The sequence below is a fragment of the Fistularia commersonii genome, chromosome 24 (assembly GCF_037954325.1).
Source record: "Fistularia commersonii isolate RoL2024-O1a breed Wild chromosome 24, RoL_Fcom_v1.0, whole genome shotgun sequence".
Taxonomy (NCBI): domain Eukaryota; kingdom Metazoa; phylum Chordata; class Actinopteri; order Syngnathiformes; family Fistulariidae; genus Fistularia; species Fistularia commersonii.
The window spans coordinates 1,553,300-1,570,131 of NC_141307.1; the positions used below are offsets into that span (position 1 = coordinate 1,553,300).

A 16,832-nucleotide genomic window follows, 5' to 3' on the forward strand; every position below is an offset into this window, starting at 1 on the left:
AACCGATTCGAGTTGGAACTACCTTGTGGGAAAGGTGTCGTATGCTAAAGGAACAGGAAGTACCTCAACTAAACCTTCTAGAAGCCGTAAACAACCAAGAGACCCTCTATGTAAGTGCCGATTGTGCTTGATGCTCACTGACTGCAGGACATGTATGACTTCCTTCTTCTGTTCTGCTGCTCCACAGGAGGCAGGTAGCGCCCCCCCGCTGATGGGCGGTTCAGAATAAACCACATCCGTTTTGGCCTCATGAAATATTTTATTCAAAACTGCAGCTTTTTTTTTTTTACAAACAATTCATCGTGCATTTGTTTTATTTATTTCGACACTTTCGGTTAAAAGTTTTGGCTCTTCAGCGACGGAACACGACAAACGACAAGGTTTATTTACAGCCAAAGATTTCTTTAGCAAACAAGTGAAAACTACAATCGAGGAGGGGGGAGAGGGCTCGTTTCCATGGCGACGGACCCTCCTAGGAGCCCCCAAACATCCCCAGGAAGCGGGACGGAGTCCGAGTTGAACTCGTAGAGACCTTGTTCTTGTTTCGTTCCTGCAGGGTAACGACAACGACACCTGCGCCGGGGCGCTTACGGAAAAAGAACTAGAAAGTACAGGAAAGTGCTTTTGTTTTTGATTTAAAAGCGTACAAGTACCTGCTTGATACACCTTTCAGGTGAGGTTCATAGAAACGGACCAAATCCAACATGTAGAAAAACTAGGGTGTCGTCTATAAAAACCTGAAAGTGCAACTTCATGTGCAGATTGGGAAAAAAAAAAAAACTGTTCTTATTTTATTTTAATTTTATTTAAATATCATTAAATAGGATTAAAAACAAATGAAATTTAAATATGATTTAAATAGAAATATATTTTTTAATTAATTAAATTCACTGTTAACGCTCAGTTAATGTAATACCAGAATTATTTAAAACAAACATTAAATATATGACCTGAGTATTCAGGAAAATGCAAACTAGTACTTTAAAATGTTTCTCTGATTTTATTCATAATTTAAAGTTAAGACAATTTTTGTTGGTTATTATTCATAAAGAGCTGATGTAGTTGAACTAGTTGGGTAAATGAGTGTCAATCCATCAATAATAGATAGATCAATTAATAAATACATCTCATTAGAATAAAAAAAATTCGAGTCAATTAGAAGAGGAATCATTTTAAAATGACCAGGTTGCCTGGGAGTGTGTGTGTGTGTGTGTGTAGTGTGTTCAATGTGCATGTACAGTATATACTTCATTGGTGTGTATGCGTGCGATGTCTGTGTGTATGAACTCTGTATGTGTGCGCATGTATGTACTGCATACATGTGCACGTAAGTGTGTGCTTGTCATGTGCTCCAAGCCGGTGTGTGTGTGTGTGTGTGTGTGTGTGTGTGAGCCCAGAAATAGGGAGGATCAGATCAGCCGTCCACAACAAAATCCCGCTGTAAGCCATCGGTCGCCGAGCAGAGACATCAGCGTTGCCATGGCGACAGGGGGAGGAGGGGGGGCAGCTAACCCGCACGGACGCGGTCATGCGGCTCGCGGCCACGACGAAGGTTTGGACTCTGCGAGGAACGTGAGATTTCCAGGGAGGAAAAAAAAAAAAAAAAAACGGGTGAGAAAATAGGAACCGTCTAAAATCTCGGTGTGCAAAGTCGATTCTCGTCGCTATGGCGACTCGCATCGGAAGCAAGATGAGGAGGGGGGCGCCGTTTTGTCCTCGCTGACGTGGCTAAAGCCAGGAGCGGCGGCGGCGGCGGCGGCGGCGGCGGCGGCGGCGGCGGAGGCCCCCGGCGGGCGGGGAAATCCGATTAGCGGCCACGGTGTTGAACCCGGAGGGCCGGCTAAACCCGTTGGCCTTGAACTCCTCGCCAACTTTGAGGTGGTCGTCACGGCGGCGGAGAAGATGGACCACGGAGTACAAAAATCTAGGTTTTTCATCTTCCCGTTGATGAAAACTACGTCTGTTTACAAGAGCGAGCCGGCGATCCCGCCCTCTGTCCGTCCTCTCGTCGGCGGCCGATTTTTATTTTTCTATTCGTGCGCTGTCGGCGCGCCTCTCAGTGGCAGCGGTCGAAGGGGATCTCGTTCAGCCCGCCGTGCAGCTCCACCGACTCCTGCGTCCACGACATGACGTCTCCGACCAGGTGGCCCCCGCAGGTAGCCTGGGCGTAGATCTCGCCGGCCGTCAGGACCCGGGACCAGAACTGGAGGTCGGACATTTCCCCCGTGAAGGACTGGGTCACGTCGAAGCGGCCGCCCATCGTGTCCTGTGAGAAGGAAAACGACGATGCGTTATGACAACTTTGCAACTTTACATCGATGTAAAAAGCGTACATAAAGTACTCCCTGTTTCGTTTAATTTCGTCTCTCCTTTGACTCGCATCAAATGTGGCGTACCACAAGACTCTGTCCTCGGGCCTCTTACGTTTCCTATCTGCGCCGCTCTTCCTGCGCTCAGGGTCGCTAGCTGTTGTTGCGTAAGAGTTGGGGTTCACCCACGTCTAAAGACATACAACTATTGCACCTCTCAGATACACTTCTAGGCAATTTAGGGTCTTCCTAACTTACTGCATGTTTTTGGACTATGGGAGGAACTCCATGGAGACGTATGAGAGCTTTGAGAGTCTACCCAGAAAGGCCCTCTTTGGGAGTCCAACCAGGGTTCCTTTTTGCCTCGACGCAAAGAGCTGACCACCGTGCCACCATACTGTCCAACTGGCTTAGGTTTTTGTTGACTTCAAGGGAAATAGCATCCCGTTGAATGTGGCGTACCATAAGGCTCAGTCCTCTTGCCTGTTTTATTTGAAATGAACATGCAACCCAATGCTGCCATGCTAGTTCTCTTTATCTTTAAATATTTTCAGATGAACTTACAACAAACAATGGGTGTTTGCAAATGGGTTTGACCCATAACCTCCCTGTTTAGTCAACTTATTCCAGGCTAGCTTCAAGGAAACCCTAAATTTTCAGACGAATGCTCGGGGTCTCACCTGCTCCTGCCCCAGGATGAAGACCCCTCCTGGCTTGATGGGGTGCCAGGGAGACAGATTCTGCCCAGAGCCTTTCTTCACTCCGTCCTGATAGGCCTCCCAGGTGCCGTCACGCGTCGACCACGTCACGCACACGTGGTGCCACTTCCCGTCCGTCATGGCGACGGGCAGCGTCACCGCCTGGACAAGGGGCAGGAAGAAGAAGACGAGTCACCCAGATGCTGCTTTATTTGTTGATTTTGGAGTTTCAAAGTATCAAGGGCACCTCCTCCGATGTTGCCACGGTGAAGGGATGGCCGGGTTATGATCTTATTTGGCTTTAGAAGTACGGAGAATGTTTGTCAAGAGTTAGGATACTGGACTGGAAGCCATCACCCTAATTCCCTGCTTTCACCATTTTCTTGGTAGTGAGTTAGTGTACCTTCATCGTGATATGGTAGGTGTTAGCCGGTGACTCCATCCAAACTTTACCTTTAAATTGGTAAACAAACAAAATGGCGCTCAAGAACGCTTGCTTTTGTAGACAGTTCAAATGTTAACGGCTTAGCTCCCTTTCGCTTAACCCGTTATGCTAACGAGGTGATTGGATAACTGCGTTTTGACCTTACGGCTTAACCAATCATCCGCCGCTCTGATCTCTGGTTTCCCAGGCCCAGCTTTGCACGGGCATGTGGCCGCCTCGCGCTACGCCTCCTCCCAATTTGATTTTCTTTTCCCCATCTTGGGTTTAGAAAAAAAGCAGGAAGGCGCCTGCAGGGGCCGCCGCGGTGCGAGCGGATTGACCGGGCGGGGAGTCCGGAAAATTAATTAAAAGGCGGAGATTAAACCGCTGTCGATCGCCGGTCGAAGCGAACGTTGATCTTTTCCGGTATTGTCACCTGCGCAAACAAATTGGGGTTGATCAATCAACTTAATCCGATTAATTGCTCCGTTAATTTGTTTGCTGGGCTCACAAATGTAGCTCTGGGGGCAGGAGGGGGAAGGGGGTGGGCGGTGTTGACAGTTGCTTAACGTTCAGGAAACAGGAATCAGGTTTTCACTGAATAAAAGATTAGGAGGTTAATCAAATAATCTGTCAACAATCTGTCCACTCGTTCGAACACCTTTGAACAAGGTAGCGCTGTCGCTGCCATGGCGATGACGGGCGGGGGGGGGGGGGGGGGGTCTTTCAAATATTGATTTATAGACAAAACCCTAATGTTATTTTCCTCATGCCGCGATCCACGGCGAGGCTCACCGCTCTGCGCGTGGATCGGCGCGCTAGCAAAGCGAGCATACCCGGGTACTTCTCGACTTGAGACCCTGTGAGTTGCCCGAGCAAGAAGCGTCCAACTAGATACCCAGGTCAAGCCTGGACCAACAATCAACGGCTAACCGACGGCTGTTTGGCACCTGAAAGTAGTTCAAAACATTGGAAGCAAACATTTGGCTCCAGCCGAGCGGTAGGTGTTTGTGGAAATGAGGTCAGCCTTGTCTCATGCATGTTTGGTATCAAACGTCATGCTGGATCTAGGTCACGTCTCATCAACATGGCCGGTGCGGTTTGCCTTTCAGCCAAAAGCAGGTGAAGCTTAAGCTGGAACTCTGGGTCACCTGCGAGACGGATGCCATTTTGTGGAAAAGATACTTGTTCAGCTTCGACATAAAGAGTTAGGGGACCCTTTTAGGGTTCTGTTTGCCTCGGTAAACCCAGGGTGACTTTTGCCTGAACTCGGAGAAACGGTTACTCCACGTGTCCAGCATGTAAACACCACCTCACTCCGATTGTACCTTGTCGTTGATGAGTAGCTCCATGGGGTTACTGCCCCACTCGATGAGCACCAGCTCGTTGGCTTGTCCTGGCACGGCGTAGGAGAACGGAGTGCCGAGTCCAGGTCCCGCCCCGGCCTTCAACCGCAGGCAGATCGTCAGGGCGAAGATCTCGTTGACCACCGTCCGCTTCATCCTGCCGTACATGTAGTTGGTCCTCATGGGGAAGTCGAGCAAGAAGGCGTCGGGGCTCTTCAGCTTCTTGTGGCTTCCTGGTGGCCAGAGAATGATGTTCATCAGTTGAAGGGAGGAGCAAGAAAGTATCTCTTTGCAACTTTTCAGACAACGATGGGTGATTTGACGAGTTAACCCAGCCAGCTAACCCAAAGACCATCTTTACCCGACGACTCGCCAGGGGGGGCAACAACTCTCAGGTTAGCCTTACAACTCCATTGCACCAAACATGTAGCCTATGGTCCCCAAGGACTCCCTTCACCCCAAGCACAGGGGGAACCCCCTCCCGACCCCCTTGGGGTGAAAGGGGAAGCACCGAGGTAAATATTTGTGTGTGAGAGTGTGTGTACCGTGATCAGAGTTGCCGTGGTGCATTTGACTGAGCACCGACTCCAGCTTGCTGTGTCCGCCGGTGGCGTGCAGGCCGGTCTCTTTGCTGCTGAAGGGCAGACGGCGCGGGTGGTGATCGACGCCGTGGTGGTTGTCGTGGTGATCATCGTGGTGGTCGTCGCGGTGACCCCCGTGGTGATCGTCGTGGGTGTCTCCGTGGTGACTGTAGTGGCGGTCGTGGTGGTCGTCGTGGTGACCGGCCCCGCGGTGCTCGTCGCGGTAGCCGTGGTGATCATCGTGGTGGCTGTCGTGATGGTCGTCATGGTAGCCGCTGTGGTGGTTCCCATAGTGACCGTAATGGCGGCCATAGTGGCGGTCTTGGTGGTCATAGTGGTGGTCGTGGTGGCGATTGTCGAGGCCGCCGTGGTAGCTGTAGTGCCGGTTGCCATGGTAATTGCTGTTGTGGCTGTCGTGGTGGTCGTCGTGGTGACCGGGACCATGGTGGTCGTCGTGATGGTCATCGTGGCGGTCGTCATGGTGGCCATCGTGGTGGTCGTCATAGTGGCTACTGCCGTGGTGGTCTTCGTGGTGGTCTTCGTGGTGGTCGTCGTGGTGCTCCCCGTGATGGTCGTTATGGTGACCGTAGTCATGGTGATCCCTGTAGTAGCTGTGCAGCTGTTCCTCCAGGGCGCTGATCTTTCGCTGGAGGAGCTCCCTCAAGGAGCTGGAGTAGGAGCTGGAGGAGTTCCTCGCCTGGAAACAAGCAGAGCGGCTCAGAGGACCGACTCAGAAACCCTCATGGAAAATCTGGGACCCTTTCAGATTCCTCCTCATGGTTGAGGACACATATTTCCCATACATACTTGTTTGTGGCTGAACCCGTTCTCTGAGCCCGAAGCTAATCAGTAATCTACCCGCAACCGCTTAGGAAAACCAGATCACTCATGCTAATGCTAACCCCGGACGTGAGCTATCAGATGCAAGCTGAATAAGCATCTTCATGATGTCCTGGCTAGCAGGTAAGCTCAGGTAGGATATTATTATTGTTGTTGTTTGGGGGATTCGTCCATTTTTATTGTCAACGCATGTTAGCAGTCCGCTAACTATCAGCTAGCAACGCGCTTATGAACGCTAACATGTAAAAGGAGTTTGAAGCTGGGGCCTGGAAGAAGATGCTACGTGTTATATGATTTTAAAAAATGGCAGTCTTGATCTTCTACAATGCACTTCCAAAGAGCAAGAAATCAGGGGTCTTCTTCTGCTAACATCAAGCTAACCATATCTGACATGAGGCCAAATGCGCATGCTCCATCCTTTCTCTGATCGGTCGATCTTTTCTCCCTGCAGGAACAGCCTTGAGGACGCTGCGTTCCACTGATGAATATTGACATTTAATGCTTCACTTTTAAGCTGCCAGAACCGACAGCGCCGGGGATTAAATCGATGCTAACATAAGTAGCGGGATTGTCGCGGAACGCCAACTCCGGACGAGGGGAACCTTCCGGAAGAGCTAGCGGCGAAATCGCGGCCGAGTCGCCATGTGACATTGAAAGTCGCAGGCAGAGGCCGCCGCCCCCTCCAGCTTCCCCCGCCTCGCTCAGCCTCGTCTTCCTCACCAGAAAAGCCGGCTTTGCTGGCTGCCAGCGCACGCCACGGCTAATAGCCTCGTCAGGGAGGATGAGGCTAATTGGAAGCGAGGCCGGCTCGCGCTCCTCGGCGCGTGGACTCTAGACATCTTGTTAGCGGGGCAGGGCGGGGTCGGGGGGTCGGCCTCACACCTCGGCGGCCGCACGTTTCCTGCAGCGTGGCCTCCGACCACCCGCCATGGTGACGAGGCGTTCGGGGGCCGCGGGGAGTTCAAGTCGGAAAAGACCGTTCCGAGAGGCGACCTCCAAATCCCGCTAATGCTTCCAAACACTGAACGGAAGTCGTGACGCATTCAAGCGCTCGAAGGAGACGGCGTTTTCACATGCTAAACAAGTTAGCGCCGATTAACTCATGAATGACAGCTGCTACGGGGGTTTGAACCGTGAACGCGCCCCCTCTTCCTCCTCCTCGCCTCCCTCTCTGACGGGGCGACGCCCCGGCGGTTAATCCACTTCCTGTTTGGGCTGCGCCGCTGATCCGGACCTGAGCCAGATTGACGTCGGAGGGCAGGGATCGACTCTGGGAGCCGATCGTGCAAAAAAACTAAGTCATGCAGTATTTCCATGAGGTTGTTTACATGATACGAGTGGCACCACTTCCTGTTTCCAGTCCACTCCAGGGTTCTGCAGTGCAAAACCATTGAAGATGAAATGATCAATAGGTGTGAATGATTGGATGCAATAGGTGGAGCTGTGATTGACAGCCGACCTGCCTGACGCGCTTCTGGAAATTCTACTTATGTTCCCCCGGTGAGACAAATAAGTCTCCAGGGGATTATTGGTCTGACGTCATACATTCGCCCCTCAAGAGGTGCCGTAATCCGGTCGATATCGAAAAACATCCCGACGTTGAAGAGCGAAGGGTTGGGCGATACGAGCAAGGCTCATATTCTGAAAGATCTGACATCCTCGCGAACACGACAACATCGTCGGCATTAAGATTTCCGTGATGTCCCCTTTTCAAAGCAGGCTAAATGTGCGTTAGCTGAAGTAGCGCGCCGCCAAAAGCTCCGGCGCAGAAGCTTTCAGGAATCAATACAGCGCCATTGGTTTTGTTAGCTTTAGCAGCTGATTCCATTTTTCGTTCTCTCTGCAGTGATGACACTCCGCTCCGCCAAGACGACGATGTGCTAATAATCATAATTGGATCTTTCGGCAGAATCGTGCGGTTCTCCGTGACATCCTGATGGAACGCCGCCCGCTAACCTCTCCCTGGCAGGCGGCGCCGGTGGCGTCCGACTCGACGGCTGAACCCGTGACCCCGAATGACGCAGAGTACGACCCCAATTAAGTCAAATCTCCAAGAGGCTTCACCCCTCCTAAGCAGAACCTCCTGTCAGCTTTCCTCTGCAGGCGGGAGCAGAACATGCCTCTGCAGAATATTCCTGCTGGAACACCGCAAACTTAATTCCGGGATTTTTTTCTTTAGTCGAGTCCAGACATCCTTGTGGCTCCCTTCACTGTCACAAGCTTAGCCTTAGAGACCCTCTTTCTGAGGATCTGGTTAAGCTACTGACCCCTGATTATCTAATGCTACTTTTAAAACAGTTCCCTCAAAGTACGTCGTTTGCTTGCTAAGTTGTTATTTGCCTTTTCGTCTGCCTGAATCTGGCATTTGAGACGTCGGCACTGGCGTTGACTCGTTGTACTCAAGAAAAAACTTGGCACAACTAGATACCTTATGTACTTTTGTAGGGTACTTTTGGGTACCAAAAGGTCAGGCACATCTAGATACATTAGCTTTGTACGACTGGGGGCACATACTTGCCGCACCCTACTTTTGTTTACAGTTGGTTTTTAATGGAGCAAAGTAACCAATCAATGGAGGTCTTGTTTGAGGGGGGAGTTTACAGTCAAAACAAACCAGTTGCAGGGTTGGATTTGGACCAGACTCGGAGAAATGAGAAGAAGCAGCTGGTACACATTGTGTGTCCAGCTAACCTATCACATGAGTTCATGGCTTCGCTAGTGCTGTTCGGACCTCTTGATAAAGACCAGGATCCTCATCCAGGTTCTCAACTCTTACCTGCAAGTTCTCCAGTCGCTCCTTCAAGGTCTGTAGGGTCTTTCCGGTCTGTTCCGGTGAGAAGGAGCTGTGCTTGCCGTAAGACGAGCCTTCCCTGTGATGCGGGTCCGGCCTGTGGCCGCCATGGGAATAGTGGTGGTCGCTGCTGTGGTACGCCGAGGGCCCGTGGTTCGCCGGGTGGTGACCCCCGTGGTGATCGTCGTGGTTGTTGTCGTGGTGATCGTCGTGGTTGTTGTCGTGGTGGTTGTCGTGGTGATTGTCGTGGTGGGTGTCGTGGTGGCCGTTGCTCCGGTGACCCCCGAAGCCCTCGCACAAGGTGAGCTTGGCCGTCAGCTCCCGGATGGTTTCCCGCTGGTCCAAGATGGTCTCCTTCTGCCTCACCAGGCTCTCTCGAAGGTGCAAGATGGTGGCTTTGGCCTCGTCGGACATGGGGGTTCTCCGGCTGTAGTCGTTACCGTGGGTGTTGCCACTCGGTCCGTGGGGCACATTGGGTGGGGAGTAGCAGCTCGGGTCCGCCTCCGGGGGAATCGGAGTGCAGACAAATTTGGGGCTGATGCCATAGTCAGTGTCCATGCCGAGCATGTTGCCCGCCGCCGCTGCAGATGACAGGAAGTAGTAGAAAACTAGAGATCGGAAGGGGAGAAAGGGGAAGGAGGCACCCAGAGAGACGTCGTCCTGTCGCCGTTGCCTTGGATACGACGGCACGAGGCTCGGAGGACTGACGTCTCTGGCCATGCTGAATAGGAGTCCAGGTTGTTCCTTGACGATTCGCAGTCCCGCGAGGCTTTAGCTTTGCTGCGACCACCAACAGCATGAATGGAGGTTTTCTGAGATGGCGGGGCCCGGCATGTTCACCACGAGACTTCTGGTAAGAACTTCAAACTCCTCACGGACAAGAAGCAGTAGCATCCACAAAGTGCAAAGTATTCCAAGGTGCTCTGGTTCGCCTGAGAGCTCCCCTTCACACGAGGTGTATAGGCTCCATGGCAACCGCAGGCGATATAGGTATCCTGATAGGTTTATTCCGTCGTGTCAGGATGGCGGCGTTGGGCGCTTTCCAGCCAGGTGATCGCTCTTGGCTCCAGAGACCTCCTGCGTTTCGACAGCCAAGAATAATCCCTTTAACTTTGGCTCGTGATCTCCATCAGATCCCTAAGTGCCTTTACTGGGAAAGAGGAAGGGGATATAAGAAGATAAAAACAAAGTCACCCACCACAGTAAGGGTTGAAGAGTTCGTCCATCAACTGCAAAGGTGGACTAAAGTCTAGGTGCGAGGCGACGTATTGGAAACGGTTCATTTTTCGAGTATCGACTCTTTCGGTCGGCACTGAGCCAAAGGTCGGTGATGTGATCCAGGCTTCAGGCCACTGTAGATGTGGATCATCTGCACCTAGAACCCCTGGTAACCCACAAACCTGTGGGGAACATATCTGAATTACACTAAACACCTCACTGTTCACCTGCGAAACAGGAAGTCCCATTATAAGGACATGTATGCTTACTTTCTGGCTACTCTCTCTAAGCATCTTCAGCCATCTTGACCCAACCATGATGTGGAATTTGCAAGGTGAGTCAAAACCGCATTAGTCAACCGTAACAGCGTCCTTCCACGGGACGGTACCTCAGGTCAGCCAGGGAGAAGGGAGGCCAAGCCAGGAGGGAAAAAGGCAAGGTACACCACCGCCGCTCCTCTCTAAGCTCCTTACATCCTATCTCCCATCACCTGCAGGAGCTTCTCAGGACAGACCTCTGAGCTTCACAGTCTTTTATTGAGCCGTTCATTTGAAGGGACACGCTAACATCCCGGGAAATCAACGCACGTACCGCCATCCCAAAAATGAGACGACACGCAGTGTCCGTGCAAGCTGGAATGTCCGATCAGCAGCTACGTTTAGCTACTTAGCTTGCCGCCTTTTAATCCCAGGCAGCAGGAAGTTAAAAACCGTCCACCAAGCAGTGACTTCGACATCATTTCTGTGTGGTGGAATTGTGCGGCGCCGTGCAGAAAAGTATTTCACACCACTACATCGCGTTGACTTGACATCCCTCGGGGAATGCAGCTAATGACTCTTAGCTTTATGCTAGGGATGCCGCAAGCTGTCGTGCAAAGCTAACCGGTTCCACAACGCACTCCATTACGGCATGGGTTCGGAGGGGTTTGTTTCCCACCGGGAAGCCTTTAATAAGGCTTTGGGAGCTGCTGGAGCAGCCGGCGGATGAGGATGCTAATCCGCCAAGGAGCCGCAGCGTCCGATACCGAGCGAGATCGAGGAGACACCGGCCGATCAAACTGATTGATTGATTGATAGCTGCATGTTGACGTTGGTGAAACTGAGTCCGGTTGTTTGTCGTCCAGAGAACAATTCAAGCACATTATAATCCTGTCGTTCAAACAGCTGCTGCTGCTAATTCAGCGGATTGTTGAGATTGTTGAGTAAAATGGGGAATATTGGAATGCCGATGCATTTCTCTCTGAAAATACTCTCATCTGAAAGTGGGCTCAAGTTTGGATCCCGATAATCCCACTGTAAATGGCCTAATTTCTGAATATTCCAATTCAAACCATCACACTGGTCACTATATTCAGATTATCAGAATAATCTGTATAATCCAGTTTAGTTGGCATTTTTGCCAAAAACTTGTACCTTAGCATTAGCTTTACTTAGCTTGCTGGGGTGAAGATTAAGAGATTAAGAATGATAATAAACACAGTCGTGTGTTTTATTATGTTCTGAAGGGGCGGAGCCAATCCCGAGAGGCGGGGCTTAACCTGGACGGGTCACCTGTCAATCAACCAATCATTCACCCTCTCATTCACATCTAGTCTAAATTCTAGTCCTCACAACCCTGACCAGAACATGGAGCCCTTTGTGCTGCTAGCTTAGCATTCTAGTCCCTGATTCTGGACTTTGGGAGAAAGATGGAGATCCTGGAGAGAAGCTACTATTTAACATGAGAACCCGCTGACTAACATTACAAAACCACCGGAGCACCATCTCACTGTTCCAGAAGGATCTATATGTGTGAGGTTCTCCATCTCCTCCTGGGTTCTTCACATCTGATCAGAACATCTGCCTCCTCTTCCACCTCCTCGGCTCCTGTGACTCCAGCAGGGTTAATCCCACAACCAGCCGGACGCTAAACTTGACCGGACGCTAAACTTGACCGGACGCTAACACCTGACATGCGCTAATCTCCACTGTACGCTAAACTTGACTGGACGCTAACACCTGACATGCCCTAAGCTCTACTGGAGGCTAAACTTGACGGATGCTAATCCCAATGAGTGCTAAATGTGATGCAAATATTGACAACAAAAACATTAGCGTCCATTAGCTGGCGTTATAGATGGCGGTATCATTGGACCGGACAGTTCCGAGCTGATGTCACGCAGAGTCAGAGTGTGTAAATACACTTCCTGCACCACAAACCGCTTGCTACTTCCTTGCGGCGGTGCTGAGTTCGGGTCTAACTCGGGGATCGGACATTTCAAAATCTCCACTGGAAAACCTCCATATTTGGTCGCTCGCGTGTAGCCTTGGATTCCCTCTGGGTGGGTTCTCGCTCCCTCGCAGCAAGAACGTCCGACGTTTATTTATTCATTATCTTTATTTCAATGGCCCGCAGAACAAGTCAATCCACTTCAGAGTTCTAGGTCAAAGCTCGGGAATACGATGCCAAGAGAGAGTCGACCGGTGGAACGTACCATGTTACAAAAGCACAGGAGGCGCTAAGTGGCTTGGGAGGACGGGGGTTGTTGTCCTGGGCCCTATTAGCTATCATCAATTAATGATAAATGATCAATAAATGATGGGGACTCTTCCATTTTAAGACATCAAGGGGTGAGACAAAGACAACGACTAGGACAAGACCAAAACCGCAAAAAGGGACTTAACCAAGAAGATCCCAAGATCAGGACTAGAACAAGTCTAACACCAAGATGAGGCCAGGACTACAAAAGGACTGGACCAAGACAGGACAGAGAGAGATAATAGACTAAACCAAGACCAGGACCAGGCGGAGACAAGGCTAGGACAAGATAAGACCCTAAACCAAGAAGAGACCAGAACCACGGCTATAACAAGAGAGGACAAAGACCAAGACCTAAAATGGTACAAACCAAAACAAGACAACAACTAGTACAAGTCCAAGACCAAGACAGGACTAAGACTCAAGCCTAACCAGAACCAGACCAAGACTGGGATTAGCACAAGTCCAGGACTAAGACGAGACTGGGTCCAAAGAACGACTTGACCGAGACCAGGATCAAGGCTATAACTACCCTTTGCACTTTTTTCCAGGTCGGTGTTTGTCACCTGATTCTGCATCCGCCAACCTCAACTAGCAAAGCCTGCAGCTAACAAGCGGCGCAGACACAACACTTGGATTAAGGTGGCCGATTAATCGTCACAAAAGATAATCGGAAAAACAGGAAATTCAATTCGGAAGTCAAATTCAATAGATGTCAGGTTTCCATGGTAACATTGAGTTTTATTGGACAAAAATGATTGATTCTCGGACAGAAAGCTGGAAGCTCTGGTCAAAATAAGAGCGGTTTAACAGGAAACAGAATCACGACACCAACGGGACTTTAACTTGGAAGGGTCGCCGAGATAAATAAACAAGACGTATATAAAATAAAACATTTACATGCTTTTATGTTTTGTTTTTAATCTCTAGAGCTGAATGAGTGCTACTAGCATCCAGCGCACTTTTAGCTTCTTTGCTAATTTTGTAAAGAAATGAAATATTTGCCAGATGAAAGAAGCGTTTCCTCTGTGGAAATCGGCCGCTAATCGTGGCGGCGGCTAACGGCGTCAGAATTCAGGCAGTCCAAAACACGTGGCAGGTGTCAAACATGTCAACGACTCTGCGACACGTGACGCAAAGCTCATCAGAACCGCAACTATAATTAGAGGAGGAGGAAGGTCTTGACCCCGAAGCTAGCAGGTTAACCCGGCCCTCTGGTGAGTCAGCTGCAAGTAACAAACACACACTCAAACACACCACAAACCCAAAAAGAGACACACAAACAACGACCGGGGGAAGAATGTCAGGCTAATGCTAGCCAGATGCTAATACTAGCTAATGTTTGTCTTGTCGAGATTGGCAACATTAGCACCCGGACGGGTCACGTTTTCGTCCAACGCAAGAGGGATAACTTGGCTAATGCTAACAGCGCAACGCCGGTCACAGCACATGCTAGCACTCCAAGCTAATCCCGACCAAAATATATCAGCCTCTTTGGCACTCTCCCCGAACTCCCATTGACGACTGAAGACTGCCTGGCTGTCGCTAACGCTAACTCCACGATGAGATATCGAACTGGATGCTAACGCTAGCGGCTAGTTCCCGCCTAGGAATATTACTGCTTTTCTTTATTGTCATTCCGGGCGCTTGGGTTTGACAAATTCATATATTAAATAAAAAAAAATCAATAAATAAATGTGTGCTTCCCCCAGGAGGGATGGGGGAAGGTCCATTTATCTACTTTTTCCTCCTCTTCTGGAGGAGGGATGGTTCTCCTACCTTCATGGGGCTTCGGTCCCGAGTGGCTCTCCAACATCCTGAGGAGCTGCGAGAAGATCCACTCAGGAGGATAGACTTAACTCCACCTCCACTCCCCCTCCCTCCATCGCACTCCCTCACTCTCTCTGTCCTTTACCTCAACCCTCTCTCTCTCACAACCAAGAAACAAATATAAAATATATATATACATACATACATGTGAATATATATATATATATATAAACAAACATCAAATATGCATATATGTGTGACACATTTTTGTAGATATTCATATATATATGAACATATTAAATATATTTTGTATATGTATGTATGAATATCAATAAATACATAATAAGATGTAGATCAATATTTACATATGTATATACACACATATTTACTAATATACAGTTATGAATATATAGATTTTTATGTATATATTTTATGTATATATGCAAATACAAAAAAGTTATATATACACAATATTTACATATGTACATATCCAAACATATTTATTCAGACAGAGTGATGAAGAGTTCAGTAAACAGTTATTTGTATGTATATATATATGATATATAGATTCTATTTATATATATACATATATATATACACACAGAAAAACAAAGATTATATAATATAATTACATAATTATATTATATAATATAATTATATTATATTTATATACCTGTGAAAATAGATTTTTTTCTTATTATCTTATTTATACACACGCATTGGTAGCCATCCATAATTTTGTGGACAAAAGCAACAACGTTAATCTGGCTGTTTCTAGAAATATTCCCAGCGCGACGGATTAGTGGGTGGAGCACATGACTTGGACAGGAAGTGATGTCACCCCTCCTTTCTCCAATGGAGCCGTTGTAAACGCCTCCCTCGCCGGCTTCCCGCTGTGTTTGCTGCACGGTTGCACAATTCCTATGCGCAGCGAACACAACGGAGGGTGTGCACGTGCTCATGCACGTCCAGGGGCCTCCTGGAGATCAGGATGAGCCCTAATCGTCAATTAGCCCCGTCAAATCTCTGGCTCCGCCCACTCCGTGACCACATCCAGGGGTCGGTGGGTCACATGACCCGAACTTCCACCCACAAGGGGACCACTTTGTTTATTTCAATTTTTATGTAATTATTTTTCATCCTATTACACTTAAGTTGCTGTAAAAGTGTTTCATTTTTTCAATTTAATCTTGTATTTCTTATGATACATAATAATAATGGGAATTCAATTTTCAATATTTTTTTTATTAAATAGGGATGAATAGACATTGTATACTTTTGGTTTATTTTTATTGTCAATGTACATATATGATTTTAGTTCTATTCCCATAATATCACCAAGGGATGACATTTTATTGATTTTTTTTCATTTTTATTTAACTGTTATAATTCAATGTTTTGTTTTGTTCACCTATTAAAACATATATTCCTATAATATAGGATTTTATTCCCCTTTTTTAATTTATTAACACCGTTGAGGACATATAAAGTTTGTATTCTGATTTAAATATAATTTTATCATATATTCCAAGTCTCCTCCTTGGGGATATGATTAATGAGGATACTGTGGCGTGATACGTTCAAGGACCTCCCAGGTCGTCACGTTCGACACGCTGCAGTCGAAACCTTTTTTCTCTTTTATTTTCCCTGGCGAGTTTCATAATCTGGTCTCTCACTTGACCCCTGACCCTTCAACACACACACACACACACACACACACATACAAACATACACAGCAATCGTCTTCATCATCCCCTTTAGGTCAGGTCACGGAAACACAGGCGCTGCAAATTTTCCCCCGATGTGCAGAAAGGTCACGACCCCCCACGCCGCCCATCAGAACAGAGGAATAATCCAAAATAATCCCAAGAGGTAAAAAATTTGCAGTTCTATGGAGCCCTAAAAGGAGTAGGCACGGTCCATGTTCAGGACAAATGCCTCTGTTCTGCAAAAAGAGGGGTCCGCCAATGGTACGGTCCATAAGCTAATCATGCATTGCGTTGTGGTTAACTATTAACCGAAGTCTCTGTGAGTGGTATGGTCCAAGCTTGGAAAACATGAAAACCATTCTTATTTCTAATAACAGAGGAGTCAGTTAATGGTACGGCCTCTAATTTTGTGATTAACCGTAAACATTAAGTCAATGAAAAATGGTATGGCCCAGGCATGGAAAACATGAAAATAAAAAGAGCTCCTGCACTTTGGTATGGTCCATACTTGGAATTTTTTTTTCCATTACAAATATATATACACAACAAATCTGTTTAGCAAGGGGGAACACAAAAATATACAAATATACAACAATGGAAGAGTATAACTAAAATACTTACTTTCTATG

The 16,832-nt window shown here is 48.3% G+C and overlaps 1 protein-coding gene across 2 annotated transcripts in view; it reads right to left on the reverse strand.

The window, feature by feature from the left end:
- Positions 1-250: 250 nt before the first annotated feature.
- Positions 251-16,832, reverse strand: part of LOC147219614 (uncharacterized) — a 16,751-nt gene continuing 169 nt past the window's right edge. The window contains exons 1-6 of one of the 2 annotated variants that reach the window (XM_086171450.1): positions 14,504-14,535; positions 8,975-10,139; positions 5,323-6,055; positions 4,760-5,010; positions 2,990-3,169; positions 251-2,266 (exon numbers count right to left, since the gene is read on the reverse strand). In XM_086171450.1, coding sequence (XP_086027576.1) covers positions 2,057-2,266; positions 2,990-3,169; positions 4,760-5,010; positions 5,323-6,055; positions 8,975-9,709 — 2,109 coding nt within the window. In that variant the 5' untranslated portion in view covers positions 9,710-10,139; positions 14,504-14,535 and the 3' untranslated portion in view covers positions 251-2,056. Of the gene's footprint in view, positions 2,267-2,989; positions 3,170-4,759; positions 5,011-5,322; positions 6,056-8,974; positions 10,140-14,503; positions 14,536-16,832 lie in introns of those variants that run through there. The other variant, XM_086171449.1, reaches the window with a different exon arrangement.